General features: G+C 40.8%; 1 protein-coding gene across 1 annotated transcript in view; it reads right to left on the reverse strand.

Annotated features, from left to right (window-relative positions):
* LOC140313479 (protein FAM13A-like) overlaps window positions 1–14,745 on the reverse strand; it is a 16,060-nt gene extending 1,315 nt beyond the window's left edge. Inside the window, exons 1-20 of the mRNA XM_072391582.1 lie at window positions 14,495–14,745; window positions 13,411–13,612; window positions 13,028–13,237; window positions 12,684–12,864; window positions 10,983–11,157; window positions 10,614–10,735; window positions 7,812–8,027; window positions 7,507–7,690; window positions 7,207–7,313; window positions 6,341–6,398; window positions 5,271–5,342; window positions 3,882–4,071; window positions 3,160–3,409; window positions 2,840–2,972; window positions 2,456–2,537; window positions 1,387–1,613; window positions 1,148–1,231; window positions 892–993; window positions 291–505; window positions 30–131 (exon numbers count right to left, since the gene is read on the reverse strand). Of these exons, the coding sequence (XP_072247683.1) occupies window positions 30–131; window positions 291–505; window positions 892–993; window positions 1,148–1,231; window positions 1,387–1,613; window positions 2,456–2,537; window positions 2,840–2,972; window positions 3,160–3,409; window positions 3,882–4,071; window positions 5,271–5,342; window positions 6,341–6,398; window positions 7,207–7,313; window positions 7,507–7,690; window positions 7,812–8,027; window positions 10,614–10,735; window positions 10,983–11,157; window positions 12,684–12,864; window positions 13,028–13,237; window positions 13,411–13,612; window positions 14,495–14,524 (2,942 nt within the window). The 5' untranslated portion in view covers window positions 14,525–14,745. The remainder of the gene's footprint in view (window positions 1–29; window positions 132–290; window positions 506–891; window positions 994–1,147; window positions 1,232–1,386; window positions 1,614–2,455; window positions 2,538–2,839; window positions 2,973–3,159; window positions 3,410–3,881; window positions 4,072–5,270; window positions 5,343–6,340; window positions 6,399–7,206; window positions 7,314–7,506; window positions 7,691–7,811; window positions 8,028–10,613; window positions 10,736–10,982; window positions 11,158–12,683; window positions 12,865–13,027; window positions 13,238–13,410; window positions 13,613–14,494) is intronic.
* Between the last annotated feature and the right edge of the window lie 8 nt (window positions 14,746–14,753).

A 14,753-nucleotide genomic window follows, 5' to 3' on the forward strand; every position in this document is an offset into this window, starting at 1 on the left:
GATGCGTGTGTGGTTTGTGTGTCTGCTACCTGCCAGTCTGTGTGTAGAAATGGTCCTCAAACTCCCGGAGCGCTTGGTGAAGTCTCCTCTTCTCTAATCGAACCATCCTGAGATGATCCAGTAATTCTTGTCTGCGTAAAGGAAGACTCAGTTTATCCTTTTTTTTTTTTTTTTCAAAAATTGGATGTTAATATGTGTAATAAAACTGCCTGGAACTCTGATGATAAACAAGTTAAAGCAAATCTGAGCTTCTGGCTGCTGTCACACACACACACACAGAGAAGCTGTACCTTGAAGCTTCATGTAGCGTTGCCATGGTGATGATCTGTGGCTGAAAACTCTTCACCTCTTCCAGTGGAGACACCAGAGGTGTTTCAGATGTATCCAGGGAAGGCAGACATTGCCACTCGTCTGAGGACACACACCTGGACGGAGTTAACCAAAGTGGCTGCTGCCTGGGGCTTCGGTGTTTGGAATGCTCTTCGTCCGAGTCCTCCTCTTCCTCCTGTGTAGACACATCCACAAATGCAATAAAGTATCCCTTCATGAAAAGGAAAACATAAACCACGAAAAGAGCAGAGGCTATCGATGCTTACTGAGCCACCAGTTCTGTTCAGTCTGTTTAAAATCATCTGCTATATGTTGGATAAAGTCTTATTTATTAGCTACCAGCATCAGTTTCAACAATGTTTATCCAGGCATTTATCTTATCTGTTTGAATGATACATACATTGATACATTTCTCATATTTGACCACTGGAGGGCAGAATGACACCACTGCACTGAATTTCTCTCTTCTAAAAGATGACCCACTCTATTTGAAAATTGAACATCTGAGTACTGTTGCTCTTCAAAGCAAAAAAACCCCAAATCATTTACAAGGTTACTCACAATGGTCGTAATGGCAGCGGTGGAAACAGAAGCGAGCAGCTGCTTGAGAAGACGGTACCGATTGTAGAAAGGTTTCATCAATGTGCGCTCCTGCCTGCTACTCTGAATTCACACAGACACAAGGACAGAAGCTCATCGATTTTTTTCACAGGAGGATGGAAACTCAACCCAAATGATGCAAAGAGATACAGAAAAGAGCCAAAATATTTTTAGCCAACAAGAAAAGAGGAAAAGCTGAAGAAGAGGCTTGTCTTACCGGGCGTCCATGCAGACCCTCAAAATACAGCAAACATTTCTGCATGCAGGTTTTCTCCATTATCATCTGGACATGGGACATCTCCTGTACATACAGCACAGTGAATACGATTAACAGGTCATTTCATGTCGATTTGCAAAAAGCAACATGTAACTTTTTAGTACTTTATTCAACCTTCCATCAATTGTTTTTCATTACAATCTTTGCGTGAGCAGAGGAAACATTTCTGCAGTAACAACCTTAATGCTGTCGGGCAGGCCCAGCTCTCGCCGTCTTTCCTTCAGCCTGTTGGCTATCGTGTTGACTGTTTCTTCTACATCCGGTTTGGTGTTGCTGTTGTTATTAAGCTGCTGCAGCTCAGTTCCTGCTTCTCTTTGGTCTATATTGGTCCTGCATGTGTCAGCTCTGGGGCCAAAACTTCTGGGACCCTTCGGTTCCGATTCTTCTGGCTGTCTCAGCTTCATCTCTGAATAAATAAGGTACAGCATTCAGAGAAATAAAAGAAAAGCAGCAGCGCATTAATCTAAAAATGTTTAAATAGATTATACTTTAGTAGAGTATTCTGGTCCTTATATTGTAAACGCCTATTAACACCTCTACTACAATAAATATAATTGTGCAACAGATATTTGCTGAGTTATCTTTTCTGCCTCATTATTCATCTCCCAATAAACCAACTCAACATGATGTTGCTGAACTAGCTTAACCTCTACTATCTACTGTTCAACAGTAAAACACATCACTAAAAGCCATTTTCCTACAAAAGTTCTATTAATTAATGATAAGTGATGTACTTTCCATATATAACCTCTGTGCATTCAATTCTGTAGCATTTTAACTCTATTAGTAACTTTGTAATTTCACTATCTTTGTGCTGGTAATTCCACTTAAGATCCCCTCCAGTTAAATTGGAAAAAATGAAAATAAAAATCAATGCTTTAAATGACAGTTTAAAGTGTCTTTAAAGGACACTTTAAGGACTTAGCCACAGAAAAATGTAATTACACATTTGACACTGACTCTTTCTCTGTCATTGAATCTATTCATTTGCCCCCCCCCCCCCAATAGTTTTTAATCACTGAATGATAAGTTGTCACATCATGCATGAATAACAAATGTGATGTAATAAATCTACACACCTTCAACTCACATTTAAGCTTAACTAAGGCCCATTTTACACTGATACCTTTTTTATGGTGAAGAGCATGCTTCCACAAGAAGAAACTTGGACTGACTGGGGAGTTTACACAAAAATACTTCTCCCACCACTTCAACCACATATCAGTGTATGTTGGTTAAATAACAGACCTCTCAGCTGCTTGCGACTCTTGATGAGCTCCTTCATCAGCTTGGCCACCTCTGGATTTGCTGTCTTGTCATTGTGGGCTGGCTGGAAAAAAACAAGGAGGCACTCACATCATTAGCAGAGCGTGGACCATCTCCTGATCCGTTGTGCAACAAACTGTCATTTCAAAATACACCAGTAGATGGAGAAATGTATCCTAGTCTGATATTTGTTGTTCACTTCAGTAGCATCATTTTAAAAAAGGGCCTCAAACATACCCAGTCGAGTAACTACCATAAAAATAAGTAAAATAACCCCAACCCTTGACAAATTGTTAAGAAAAGTTCTATGTAATCTAAGTTTCCATTTTTATTATCTAATGAAGCAGGTCTGATTTCCTCCCTCACCTTGTAGTGCCTCTCCTGTTCAAAATGCTCCTCAAAACGCCTGATTCTCTTCCTGAGCGTGTGAATATGTCTGTTGAGTAATGAGATGGACACAGAACCTTCATCTTGCTGTGTAGGAACACTGCAGCGAGCCCTGGAGACAGAAAGTCAAAAATGGTGTCTAACGTCATATGGCATTAAGAGACTCCACTCTATTTTTAGAATAGCTGATAAAAAAAGACACGTTCATATCAGTTGTTAATTGTGCTACTGATGAATGGCAAGATGAAATTAGATAAAGTTGGTGACAAATTTGTAAGCAGCAGTGACTGTTTCCTTACATGCGTATGTGCTGTGAACATGGTGGCGATGGAGCTGCTTCAGGGTCGAGGTTGTAGCGCTGGCTATGGCTGAGGCTGGGACAACGCGGCGAGGGAATGGGGCAGTCACTCGTCGTAAAACGAGAAAGGAGTGGGCTGGCGGTAGGGACTGGTGGGCACATCAAGCTTCCTTCACCTGAAAGTCCCTCAGAATAAGAGGCAGTGGAAAGGACAGGGCTGGACTCTGATGAAGATGGAGATGCGATGTGTTCTGTAAGAAAAAAGAAGACCAATCATTCTTTTCAATTTATGTTACTTATATGTGGTGTTTTAACTTGATCTGTACGTGACAAAAACTGCTAATAAGTGGTTGTCATTTAGAGCAGGTATATTCTAAATAATAAAAATAATAATAATACACACTGGTTTCTTGCAATGTTTAGATGGACTAAAAACATAAAATCATGAGAAAAAAAACCAACAACTTCAGTGTATAGATTGGAGAAACAATAATTGTCAGCACAGTATTTGTGATTATGATTTGATTCCCACCGACATTCACTGAGGCTGAAAGTATTGTTAAGTGGGGTGTCTTGAATTAAACAATCCCCTAAATAAATAAATAGAATATTAGATCAATTCAATAGTCTGAAACAAGTTCTATGATCACAGTGTGAGTGATATTTTATTCCTAGAAGTTCAAACACCTGCACTATTGTACTGTGTCAGTGTCCTTGTCTTACCAGGTGGTGATGGGTCGCCGGTGTGCTGTTCCTGAAATGGTGATAAAGGTGGTGTGTGGCTAAAATGAAGGCTCTGCGCTTCAGCGAGAGGTTGTTGCTCAGCAGGCAGGCTATCCTGAGCTTGGGGGTCTCCTGGTTCTGGCGCGGGTCCCGAGTCAGCCTCAAGGGCTTGTAGCTTGAGGGAGGGGCTCTGGAAACAGAAGCAGAACATGGCCTCAAGGATGCAGAAGGGAAAGGGCAGGTGAAGTCTGGAAGAAGCGCTGTAGCTTAGATGTGAGGGAAGGAGTATTCAGCATTTCATTTGCTGCTCGGGAATCTTGAGAAGTCCTCCTTCACTGTCTTTCTGTGAAGACAGATGAGGTTAGATGGGTGGTTGTCTTTCTGAGAGAGGTTAAGATTCAGGCTTCTTGGCTGAAGCGCAAGCAAAAAAAAAAAAGACACAATAAGACACAAAAATGGACTTTCCTTTGCTGTTTCTCCTCTCAGGTCTATAGAAGCTAGTCAGCCAACCAAGCACCCAACCAGCAAGAGATTAATCCCGTAGTCACTCAGTGAGTCAGATTCCTCACATGCACGAGCATCCAGCGTGGGAATCCTGAGGAGCAGCCCACCCTTATTCCATTAACTGTGCCACCGTGATTCCCTCATCACTTGATCCATGTGTTTGTGGTCAAATAGATGCAAGAGAACATGACAAGCCTGCTAAGATAATCCTTATATCGTCCTGACCGGCATTCCTGACACTGCTGCTGAACAGCCTCCACATGGTTTATTCATAATGCATAGAGGAAGGAGGGGTATGCTGGGAGTATCGCTTGGGTTGCTGTGTCTGGTGTGGGAGTGTGCGCAAAGAAGGAGAGAGGTACTGTATATGACGAGCCGTTTCCACAGCAACGTTATTGGGGCTGAGGTAAGGAGTCGATCTGATGGAGATGCAGAGAGTCACGTAACTGTTTGCCTTGGTGAGTGTGTATGTGTGTAAGTGGGTGTGTATGCAGTGAATTCTGCTGCGTAGATATATGTGCTGCAAGGAAAATATTGTGAGCACACGAAGGAGGCTGGAATATGAAGCACATCAGTTTTGGACATTATTCTGGTGCTTAGACACCCCTCATCGTCATCATCATCAACAGCAGCGGCAGCTTGGCTTCTTCCCTCTCATCCTCTTTGACGGTTCATTCATAAAAAAAGACTTTGTGCGTCACACAGATGAGGTGGAAGGATGTAAGCGGAGGGGAAAAGCGAGGCTGTTGTTGCTGAAGCAAAACACCTACAGGCAGACATGCTTACACCTACTAACACAGGCGTGCACATCAACACATTGTCACACAGTTACTGGAGGTATCACCTGTCATGCTGCCACAGATACTCTGAGGTAGGAGAACTTACGTCATAGCTGTTCCTGCCTCTGCAATCATCGTGTCGATCAGGAAAACAACATCCTCCTCCTTCTTTGCTTCTCTGAAAGAAAAGAAAACATGATCACTGATGAAAAAACACACCAGTGTGGGCACACACACACTCCCGTGCACGTCCAGGATTGTAGGGTACAATGACAAGAATATAAAAATGATTATGACTATTTCATTGACAACAAAACAGTTTCTTTAGCAGGAGTTAAGATCATATAAACAAATCTAACACTGAGTAAGAGTTAACACCTTGTTATCATCTTCATCCAGCTGTGTGAGCCTCTAAACTTGTTCAGCCTTTGCTTTTAAATTGGCATTATCAATAAACCCCTTTGGGTGCCAGTTATGTTGCCAGCTTTGCTTTTTTTCTCCAGTCTGCTCTGAGAATCTACCAGAGCACTGAAACTTTGACGATCTGAAGTCTTAGATGAGCTAACTTATCTTTAAAGCTCTCTTCCTCTCTCAGAGGTGGGGTTTCATGTACATTTGTGTAACGCATTTTTCAAACATCCAAGCCTAAGGCCAATGCTTTGCTTTTTCTCCAAAATAAATTGTTCCCTTAAGTGTGCTCTTATAGATAATTCACTTAAGTACCCATGCTCAGACAAGGTTGTTATAGAATGGCTGCAACCAGGGGATATGGAAATTGAAAACAGTTTTTTTATGTCCAGTCTGTTTCCCTATAGAGGTAACTGAGCTCAGTTTAACCTTCATCAGGAATTTTCACAATTTTCCACACTGCTTAAGCCATGAGGAAGTTGAGATTTAAGACATTAAATAATTAGAAATTTGTCTCAGTGATTAAATGAAAGTCCTAACACTGTGTATTCTACCTCCACTTTGACACTTAATCATCACAGTTACCTAATACTGAAATCTAAACAATTTTGTTGCTTTGACTATTCATTGCTACAAATGGCTGTTGTAAGAATAACTTTTTCTTACAGTTCTTTCTCAATATCTATTCTTGGAGGTGTTGGAGGAACACAATTTGAATGGGAGGCTCTAAAAATGTCAAAGCTATATTTCCCAGAGAGGCCAGTTTACCTTCGACTGACACATTGTGGCTTTATCTTCTGTCTTGTAATCTAAGCAGCGCAGAGAGCTGAAAAACAGAGGTTCGTCAGTAATATACAAACACAGTGAAATCACATTGAAATAAAACATATTAATAAAAACAAGTGACGTATTGGTAGAAAAAAAAAAAAGACATCATTTCTGTACTAACGGCCTCTGGCCCTGCTCCAATTTGACTTTAATATTGAACACGGGTGTTCCGTCTACATCACAATGAAAACTGTACTGATTCTGCTCCCAAACAAGACCATGTTGTGCTCTATGCATCTTTTCAGAAAGAGGGTCATCTGGCACTGGCATTAGGGCTATTGCTTATTCATGCCTGATATTAATGAGGCATAACTGAGATGATGTATCCTCTCACTCTGTGGAGGCAACTCAAACAAAAAGCCAGCATGCCACCATGCTGAGTGGAATCATGTAGTTAGTTAGTCAGCTCCATGTGATCCCCTGTGGCAAGTCAGTGTTATCTGAACTGGAATCATATCAAAGCCATAACTGTGAGCAGCACAATGCTCCAATAACCCACTTCTCAACTGACTGCAGGGCTCAGCAGTGAACTGAACTGAGAGTCAAAAAGCAGGAGTGGAGAGCCAAAAAAAAACAACTGTAGCCTCAGATCAAATCAAATCTGGTACACTACTGCAACAAAACCACTAACATGACCCCTTTTAAATGATAAAAAGAAGCTTGTGTTTAACCATTGCTCTTCTACTTAAATTATCTAAAATGCCCAACAAACAAACAGTCAGTACTATAAAACAAAACCCAGCAGAAACACATGGAAAAATGTGACACAAACAAAATGTCATCTGCCATTGTAGCTTTCCCCTCACCTCTCTGTGTGCTGACCCTGTGTTTGGGTCTTGCTTGGTGATTCATTTGCTATGCAGCAGTTTGAAATAGATGAATTATGTCTTGCATTAGCAGAAGCCTGGAAAACAGTTTAGTCCATGTCATACAACACTAGATCAACAAAGGGATCTTTCGATTTTAGCATTGAAGCAACTGTAATTGGTACAATGTAATTCAACATTTCTTGTTAGGTGTTTTGTAGCAGCAGTCTGCACATTGTTACTCCAAAAATAAATAAACAGGTGTAGCTGAAAGAATATTCACAGTTAAAGAGCGAGTGCTAGAAATGATTGGAGGAAAGATATGAGAGCGAGAAACTGTGAAAACACACAGCATAAAGAAGCCAACACATAAACAATGCACACTGAAGAAAAGTAGTCTTTGAAAGATGAGCAAACCTTTTCTTCTACTTCTTCCTCTTTCTCCTCTGATCTTGTGTTGAGTGTTGGCATGTGTGCAAAGGTCCTGTTGACACGTTTGAAAAGACAAATTGAAATAAGAAAATGTGCAAATTTCATCTTTACTAAACCATGTGACTGGACGTGAAACAGCTCTAAACTCATCAAACTGTTTGTGAAAAATTCACCCATGCATGGCACACTCCTGCGACCTCCCCTGGACAGTCTGAGAGGGTCGACTCTGTGGCCGTCGTGCTGGCCCTGGGTCGGTGGGGCAGAAGAGCACACGGCCTGCCTCCGTACTTTCACCGCTCTCCTCCAGAGACTCCCGGTTTGCAATCAGTGCCTGAATGTCAGCGCTGACGTCAAGGCTGGTTTCACAACCCTGCACCAGTGTGTCAGGCCTAAAGAGACACAGAAAGAGAGTGTGAGATAAACAAAGGGGCGCATGCAAAGGAGGGGATGAAGAGAAGCGAAAAGCACTAACTTATGAGTTATCTTTTATAGTGTATACGAGTTGTAAGTAATGGCTTTATTAGTAAGTAATGGCTTTATTAATGACATTTGACATTATTATTTTAAATAATAATGTTTCTGTTTCAATGTTACCCTCCTCAAACAACTTTGATAACAACTGATCTTTGTCAAAAACTTCGACTGAACAAATAGGAGAGAATGTTGACAACAGTTAGTGTGATACATGTTCAATAAATCAATAAACTCTTAGAAGCATATATTAGTCACTGCTTTTCAAACCACAGATTTCATTGTTGATAAATGTCAGCATGCTAAGAATAGTTTTATGCATTACTGCCCCCTGCCTGGCTTAATCACTTGTGGAGGACTGCTGATCCATGGTTGTTGTCGCTGATGTGTAAGCAGCCAAGACAAGAAAACATCCTTTGCAAAGAGTCAAACATGCAGATTACACGTGTCAGTAAACAGCTTTCTGTTTTGGAGGGACGGAGAAAACCGAAGACATAAAGAAAAGAGAGCTCAGACGATGACTTAATGGTCACGAGTGAAACCCAGGGGCAGGGAACTGACCCACCCACTTCAATTACTGGCAACTACACACAATTACAAACAGCTGCACACAGACACTAGAACTGACACACTTGGTCACATTTAGACTCACAAGTGCGGTGTGGATGGAAGCAAGAAACATACGTGTAACTGCACAGCTTCACACCCTTCAGCAACACTGTTCAAATTCTGACTGATGTGAACATAATACGACTCAATACTTATCTTGAAAGAAGTGACCTATTAAAAAACATATACTCACTATTATTAATTCTTAGCCACATTTGTAGAGATGCCCTGAAAACAGGTCATTTTAGAATATAATGAAAAGACAGCTGTAGACTGACTAGAAGCATATTTGCTATTGAAAACTGTTCAGTCTGTCAAGAATCAGAATTGGCTGTGACATTACTGAGAATCACAGGGGTCCTGACACACTACCAGATGGAACAGCACACAAATGTTTGGAGACAGAGCAACATGTCAGGGAAAGATATCACTCAGACAAGTGCAGAGGTAAATATCCCCAAGATATCCTCTTTCTTATGTGATTGAGCCTAACATTGTGAGTGCTCTCATCGTGAGGGAGATACATAGATAGACAAACAAAATCATTTTTCACTCCCTGAAATCTATTGCAGTTATTCAGTCTGCTACCCCATGTTTAATTGAGGTAGCATGACAAACATTTGGAATGATGTAGCATCTTATGCCTGCAGAGCAGATGAGTGTGGGAAGCTGTTGATGAGAAATGATTGATATTTGATTGCCCTATGGCAGCTGAATGAAAAAAAACAAACACTTAGTTGTGCAGTGTTAACTGGCTTTTAAATTCTGCTTCTAATGCAGCGTGTCACTCCTTCTCTGCAGGTGTGACAAATGTACAGTGTTGCCGTCTGTTCGTGTTTTATGAAATTACTGGAGATAATGATGCAGAGACTCCAACTGCCACCAACCCTTCTTGCATGAGCTGGAAAAGATGCAACTTATCAGACCTGTTTAGCTACATCTACTGATGCCTCCCTAAATTACCACAACAGTGTTTAACAATAGTCTGGGAAGTCTGACATCAAAATAGTTATCTCCATTGACTTAAAGCCAAGCTCACATCCATGCAGAGATAGAAACAAGGCACACAGGGGTTCTCGCATACATGAAAATGAATGACAATACTGTGCTGATGAATGCCACTCTGCATACAGATGATACATGTACCTATATCTTTGTAATGCACCCTCACAGTAGCCCACATTATCAATTCAAAAATAGTAACAAACTCAGCAGTTATGTGTGGGAAAGTTGCCCACAAGCAGATGGCCGTCACCATGTAGATTCAGTGTGGGGGCTGATTTGCCAGCTTCCAGCTGCAAAGGAGAGATGATATCTTTACTGGCCATTAGACTAAAGGGGTAGTTAGCTGGACAAACACCAGCTTTTTTTTCTGTCCACTATTGGATGACAAAGTGGACTGAGATGATGCTGCGTAACTGCTGAGATGCTACTTTTAAGTAACTGAGTTGACATATTCTTTCAGTGGCCACTTGCAACCTGTCCCTACTGACGTGGAAGTTAAAATAAAATGATCAGCTGAATGAATGCATAACTAAACTGCAGTGTAATAGTCTTAAAATGCATTTTGCTGTATGTCATTTCCTTTTTGTAGCATCTTAAGAAGCCTGTTATTAACTTAAGCTCTTTGAAGGATCACATCAGAGCACTGAAGTTGCCTTTCTTTGGTAGCTGTGCATAATTATAATGGTTAACAGTAAACTTCATTCAGTTGAGGTTCAAAATTTTACTGAAGAGAAGATTAACAAAGGTATCATGTCAAATACAGCAGTGAGGTCCTTTGAATAGATTTTACAGTGAAACATAGTTTCAAGAGAAGTATGTCAATCTGACAACGATATATATACAACAAATGAGACCGTCAACACAACATGATCTATAGGTCATGATAGTACCTGTTGAGTTCAGATAGCATCCATGTTGTTTGTTTAGGAGCACTAGTCCTGAAAACTGAGGCAGTTTCTTCATCCAACCTCCAAATGCTGCTATACTCTGAGTGACAGCTGTTGGGCTCAACCTACCAAGGACAACAAGACATTATTAAAGTGATGTCAAAACTTTTAGAATTGAAGGAAAAATCCTGAAATTAGACACTTTGACCAGCATTAGCACGAGCTACAGGGCAGTATGACTAAAACCTGTAAAACAGTGACACATTCTTAAAACAGTTTATTAGAGCCAAACTGATGATCAAAATGCTCAAAAATGGCATAAAATTAAAAAACAACCACAAAACAATTACTGTCAAAAAGAACACGATTCACCTCAAAATGTGAAAGAGCAGAGAGAGTAGGAGGAGTGGGGGATGAAGAGGCAGTCAATGAGGCTGCAGAGACCTCGGCTGGGCCTGGAAAGAGAACTGCCTGATGCCTCAGAAGGTGGAGTAACAAGGCATTACACACACTCTGCTCCTCCAGAATCCTGGGTCCTGCTGGAACACTGCAAACACATGAGATGTGGGAGCAACAACACAATGTCAAAATGGCCCTCCATTTAGTTTTGTAACAAACATAATGACAAAGGGTTCCATCTAGTGACCAGAGGCACATACAGCACTACTTTTGCATGAACTGCTCAACCAGCATCACGTGATATAAAGCCAAACAAAATTCCCCCTTCCGTAAATGAAAAGACCATGGGTGACCACTTGTAAAGCATTACTTTGACACGGGCAACCTCTACTGTAAATAAATTTCAGGGAAACATCAAGCCTCTAGTCAGAACACTCACAATATAGGGAGGTAATCGCCACCTCCGACCAAAATAGACTTTGCTTGTTTACTGCAATTTTGATTCGAATTTGCAGCGCAATCATTGACATCTTCCATTCTATTTTCCTACAGGTTATATCCAGTGCATCATGGTTAAAATGGCAAACAACCAGCAAAGAGAATGTGAAAAATCTGAGTATTAATAGATTCGTTTCCGTGGCAGACAGCACAGTTAAAACGACAGGGCAGAAGCAGTCTGTCTCGTGGACTATATAACACGCACGAGGAGAACTGGCTGCTAGGTTTAGAACATAAATATGCCTGAGTTATGGGAGGCAGACGGTGGCAAAAAAGCTGTCACACACACCACAAGGGAATGTGTCATGATGTTGTCATACACAGTCATAAGCCATCTAGCCTTACACTAGTCTGGTAGCAATACTATTTATATCGTAGCAAAGGGAAAAAAAAGGAAAAAAAAGTTCTTAAATGTACCTTTAAAGCTATTTTGGAGCAAAATGATTGGTCTATTTGTACAATTAATTCATTCATATGTTGCTGCTCTAATTCTTCTGGAAGCAAAGGCGTATTTTTTCCACACACCCCCATCCAGTTTTTTTCCATACTTCTTTCACACATTCCCTAACCAACTCTTCATCCTGAGGTGGTAATCATCTGACATTTTCCCCTCAAATGCTGGATTTCATGGCCTAACTGCCATGCCACTAATAAACAAGAGTGAAATACATCAGATAGTGAGATCAAAGGATGGGGAATTGACTGATTATAATAAGTTCTTTCAACAGTCAAACTGTGTGTGAGTCTCCTTAGAGATCGTGCTTGTTTACAGTGGTGGCTGAGTTCTGTAAACAGGAAGGGAGAAGCAACCAGCAAAGTCCTGATGACCTCTGTTATATCTGTCTGTTGTTTGTGTACCTTGCTCTGCTTTAGAAGGCACTATCCAGACCCATTTCTTTAAAATGAATGAACTTCCCTACACACAACAGACACACAGTCATTGAGGATTTTGAACTGAGCCAGACACTTAGTAGATTTCTATCATAACAAAGAGGCATGTATGTACATTTACACAGCACACTTAATAGAACAGAGGTTATTCAAAAAGTTCTCCATAAATAACATAAAAAGCCTTCAGAGAAAACAAGGGTGAATGTACTCAGGCAGCGGTGACTTTCAATGTGCCACTACAGCTTTGAAGAGCATTTGAATGTGGCGTTAACAACAGCAACTTACTGAAATATGCAAGGCCCAAAGATGGTTGCCAGATTTTCCACAGGCATGTGATTTACTTGGCTGTGAGTAGCCACTCTGGACAGAAAGTGGATGAGGTAAGACAAAATGTTGAGGTTGGAATCAGGGAGGTCGCAGAGATCTTTTCTCAGCTTCTGGCTCCGCTCTGGCTCATCTGCATATCCTAAACATAAGCAAACACATTAAAAACTGAATAACATCAACACCCAATCACAAGTCTTTTTACTCAATCTTCAATATACTGTATCACCTACTTTTTGTATGTCATTTCTACCTTTCATTATTTTAAGTTGCTCTTTAAAATACCCAGTCGTTTTCTCTAGTACCTGTAAAGCTCAGAATCAACTGTTTGCGCTGGGACTCAGGAACTATGGGGACAGGCAGTTCCCGAAAGAAAAGCTTGAGGAGCGAGGCCACAGTGGGGATATCCCCCTCATGCTTCAGGTCCACCCTCTCTCCTTGATCCCACCGCTGCCTCAACTGCCTGGTCCGTGCCACCGACCCACACAAGCGAAACAGACCTCTGTAGTACAGTCCTAGGATAAAGAAAATAGATTCAGTCACCATACATACAGGTGATATTTGAAGATTCAATTTAACCGAGAGCAAGAGAAGTGAAGGGGAAAAAATATGAGGGAAATAGTGATATATAGCAGACACTAATTGTAGAAGAGTGAAAATGAGAGAAGGAAAAACGTGCCTCATTTACCATTCTTATCAAGGAACTCCACCATGTCTCTTAACACAAGAGGTATTCCACATACCATCTGCCCGTCCTCACTGAGTGTTTCCAAGGCAACGCCAAATACACACCTGGCTGAGACCCCAGGCTCTGAGACAAGGTCAGGAACAATGAGCTCTGGGCTGACCTTTTTGCAGGGTCTCAGGACTCTCACTGAGGATGGGTCACTCTGTGTGGAAAGAGAGCATGTTGTAACAGATTAACCAGAGAAATTATCAAGTAGTTTACTCTAGTCATGTGCTGGTAACCACAGGTTGTGCAGAAAAGTAATAAGGGGCAGGGTTTGTGGTCATCTTAAAGCTTCCTAGACATGATAAGGACAACCTCAACTGAGGCAGAGTAGATAAGGATTATTTGTGATTAACAGATGCCCAGATTATATTTGAAAAAATAATTTCCAAAAAGATGCAGTTAGATTGCAAAATGATTACATGATTTCACTTTTTTGCATCACACACTTAACCTGAAGAAACAACACAGTAAGCCTGTCAAAGATTATGCCATCACACACAACTTTAAGGAAGAAAAAGCACTCCACATATGTATATCTATATATCTATACGGATTAAAGGTTTAAAGTGGAATATTTTCAATATTCAATCTTTAAGTAATCCAAATATATTCATATTGAATTTCAAAGCAACCATGTCATTTGTACTAAGTGACTTTCAAAGTAATCTTATCTAACCCTTTCTAAGTAATTAGTGTCCTCTTCATTACATCGGAATCTTTGATTTGAACCTCAGTGATCCACGTTGAGTCAAAAACTGCTTTGCAACAATTGAGTACACCTGGTTAGAATACAACGACGTAACATTCTTCGATACAAACAAATGTTCATGATTAATTAATGTTGAAGCACAAATGGCCAACGTTAGCTGTTCTAAGGCGATAGAATGCACGTCAAAATGTTAAAAACATTAGCTTTTTTATGCCCTCACGGCTGATATTGAGTAAAACTGCCCTAAAGGAAGTGTTATCAGAGGGGAAAGTCAATTCGAAAAACCATATTTAAAAAATGATATTAAATGCTACTTGAAGCTCAACTTACACAGAAGGATAGTGACGCGCTTGCGCCCATTTTTCAGCTCAGCGGACCGGTACAGCGCTCCACTTTTGAACTGTTGACGGATTTTTCCCTTCTCGACATAATGCTCCACTGACTGAAACTATCGGAAAATGCAACGCATTAGCTATTGCCATCATCATCACATCCCAGCGGTTAGCCCGTAACAAGTAAGAATACCGGCGTTAAGACAGCGTAGTTAGCTAACTTGTCACCATAACGACAGCTTTCCTGGAAAATTGTT

The sequence above is a fragment of the Leuresthes tenuis genome, unplaced genomic scaffold (genome assembly GCF_036924035.1).
Source record: "Leuresthes tenuis unplaced genomic scaffold, fLeuTen1.0.hap1 SCAF_8, whole genome shotgun sequence".
Lineage (NCBI taxonomy): Eukaryota > Metazoa > Chordata > Actinopteri > Atheriniformes > Atherinopsidae > Leuresthes > Leuresthes tenuis.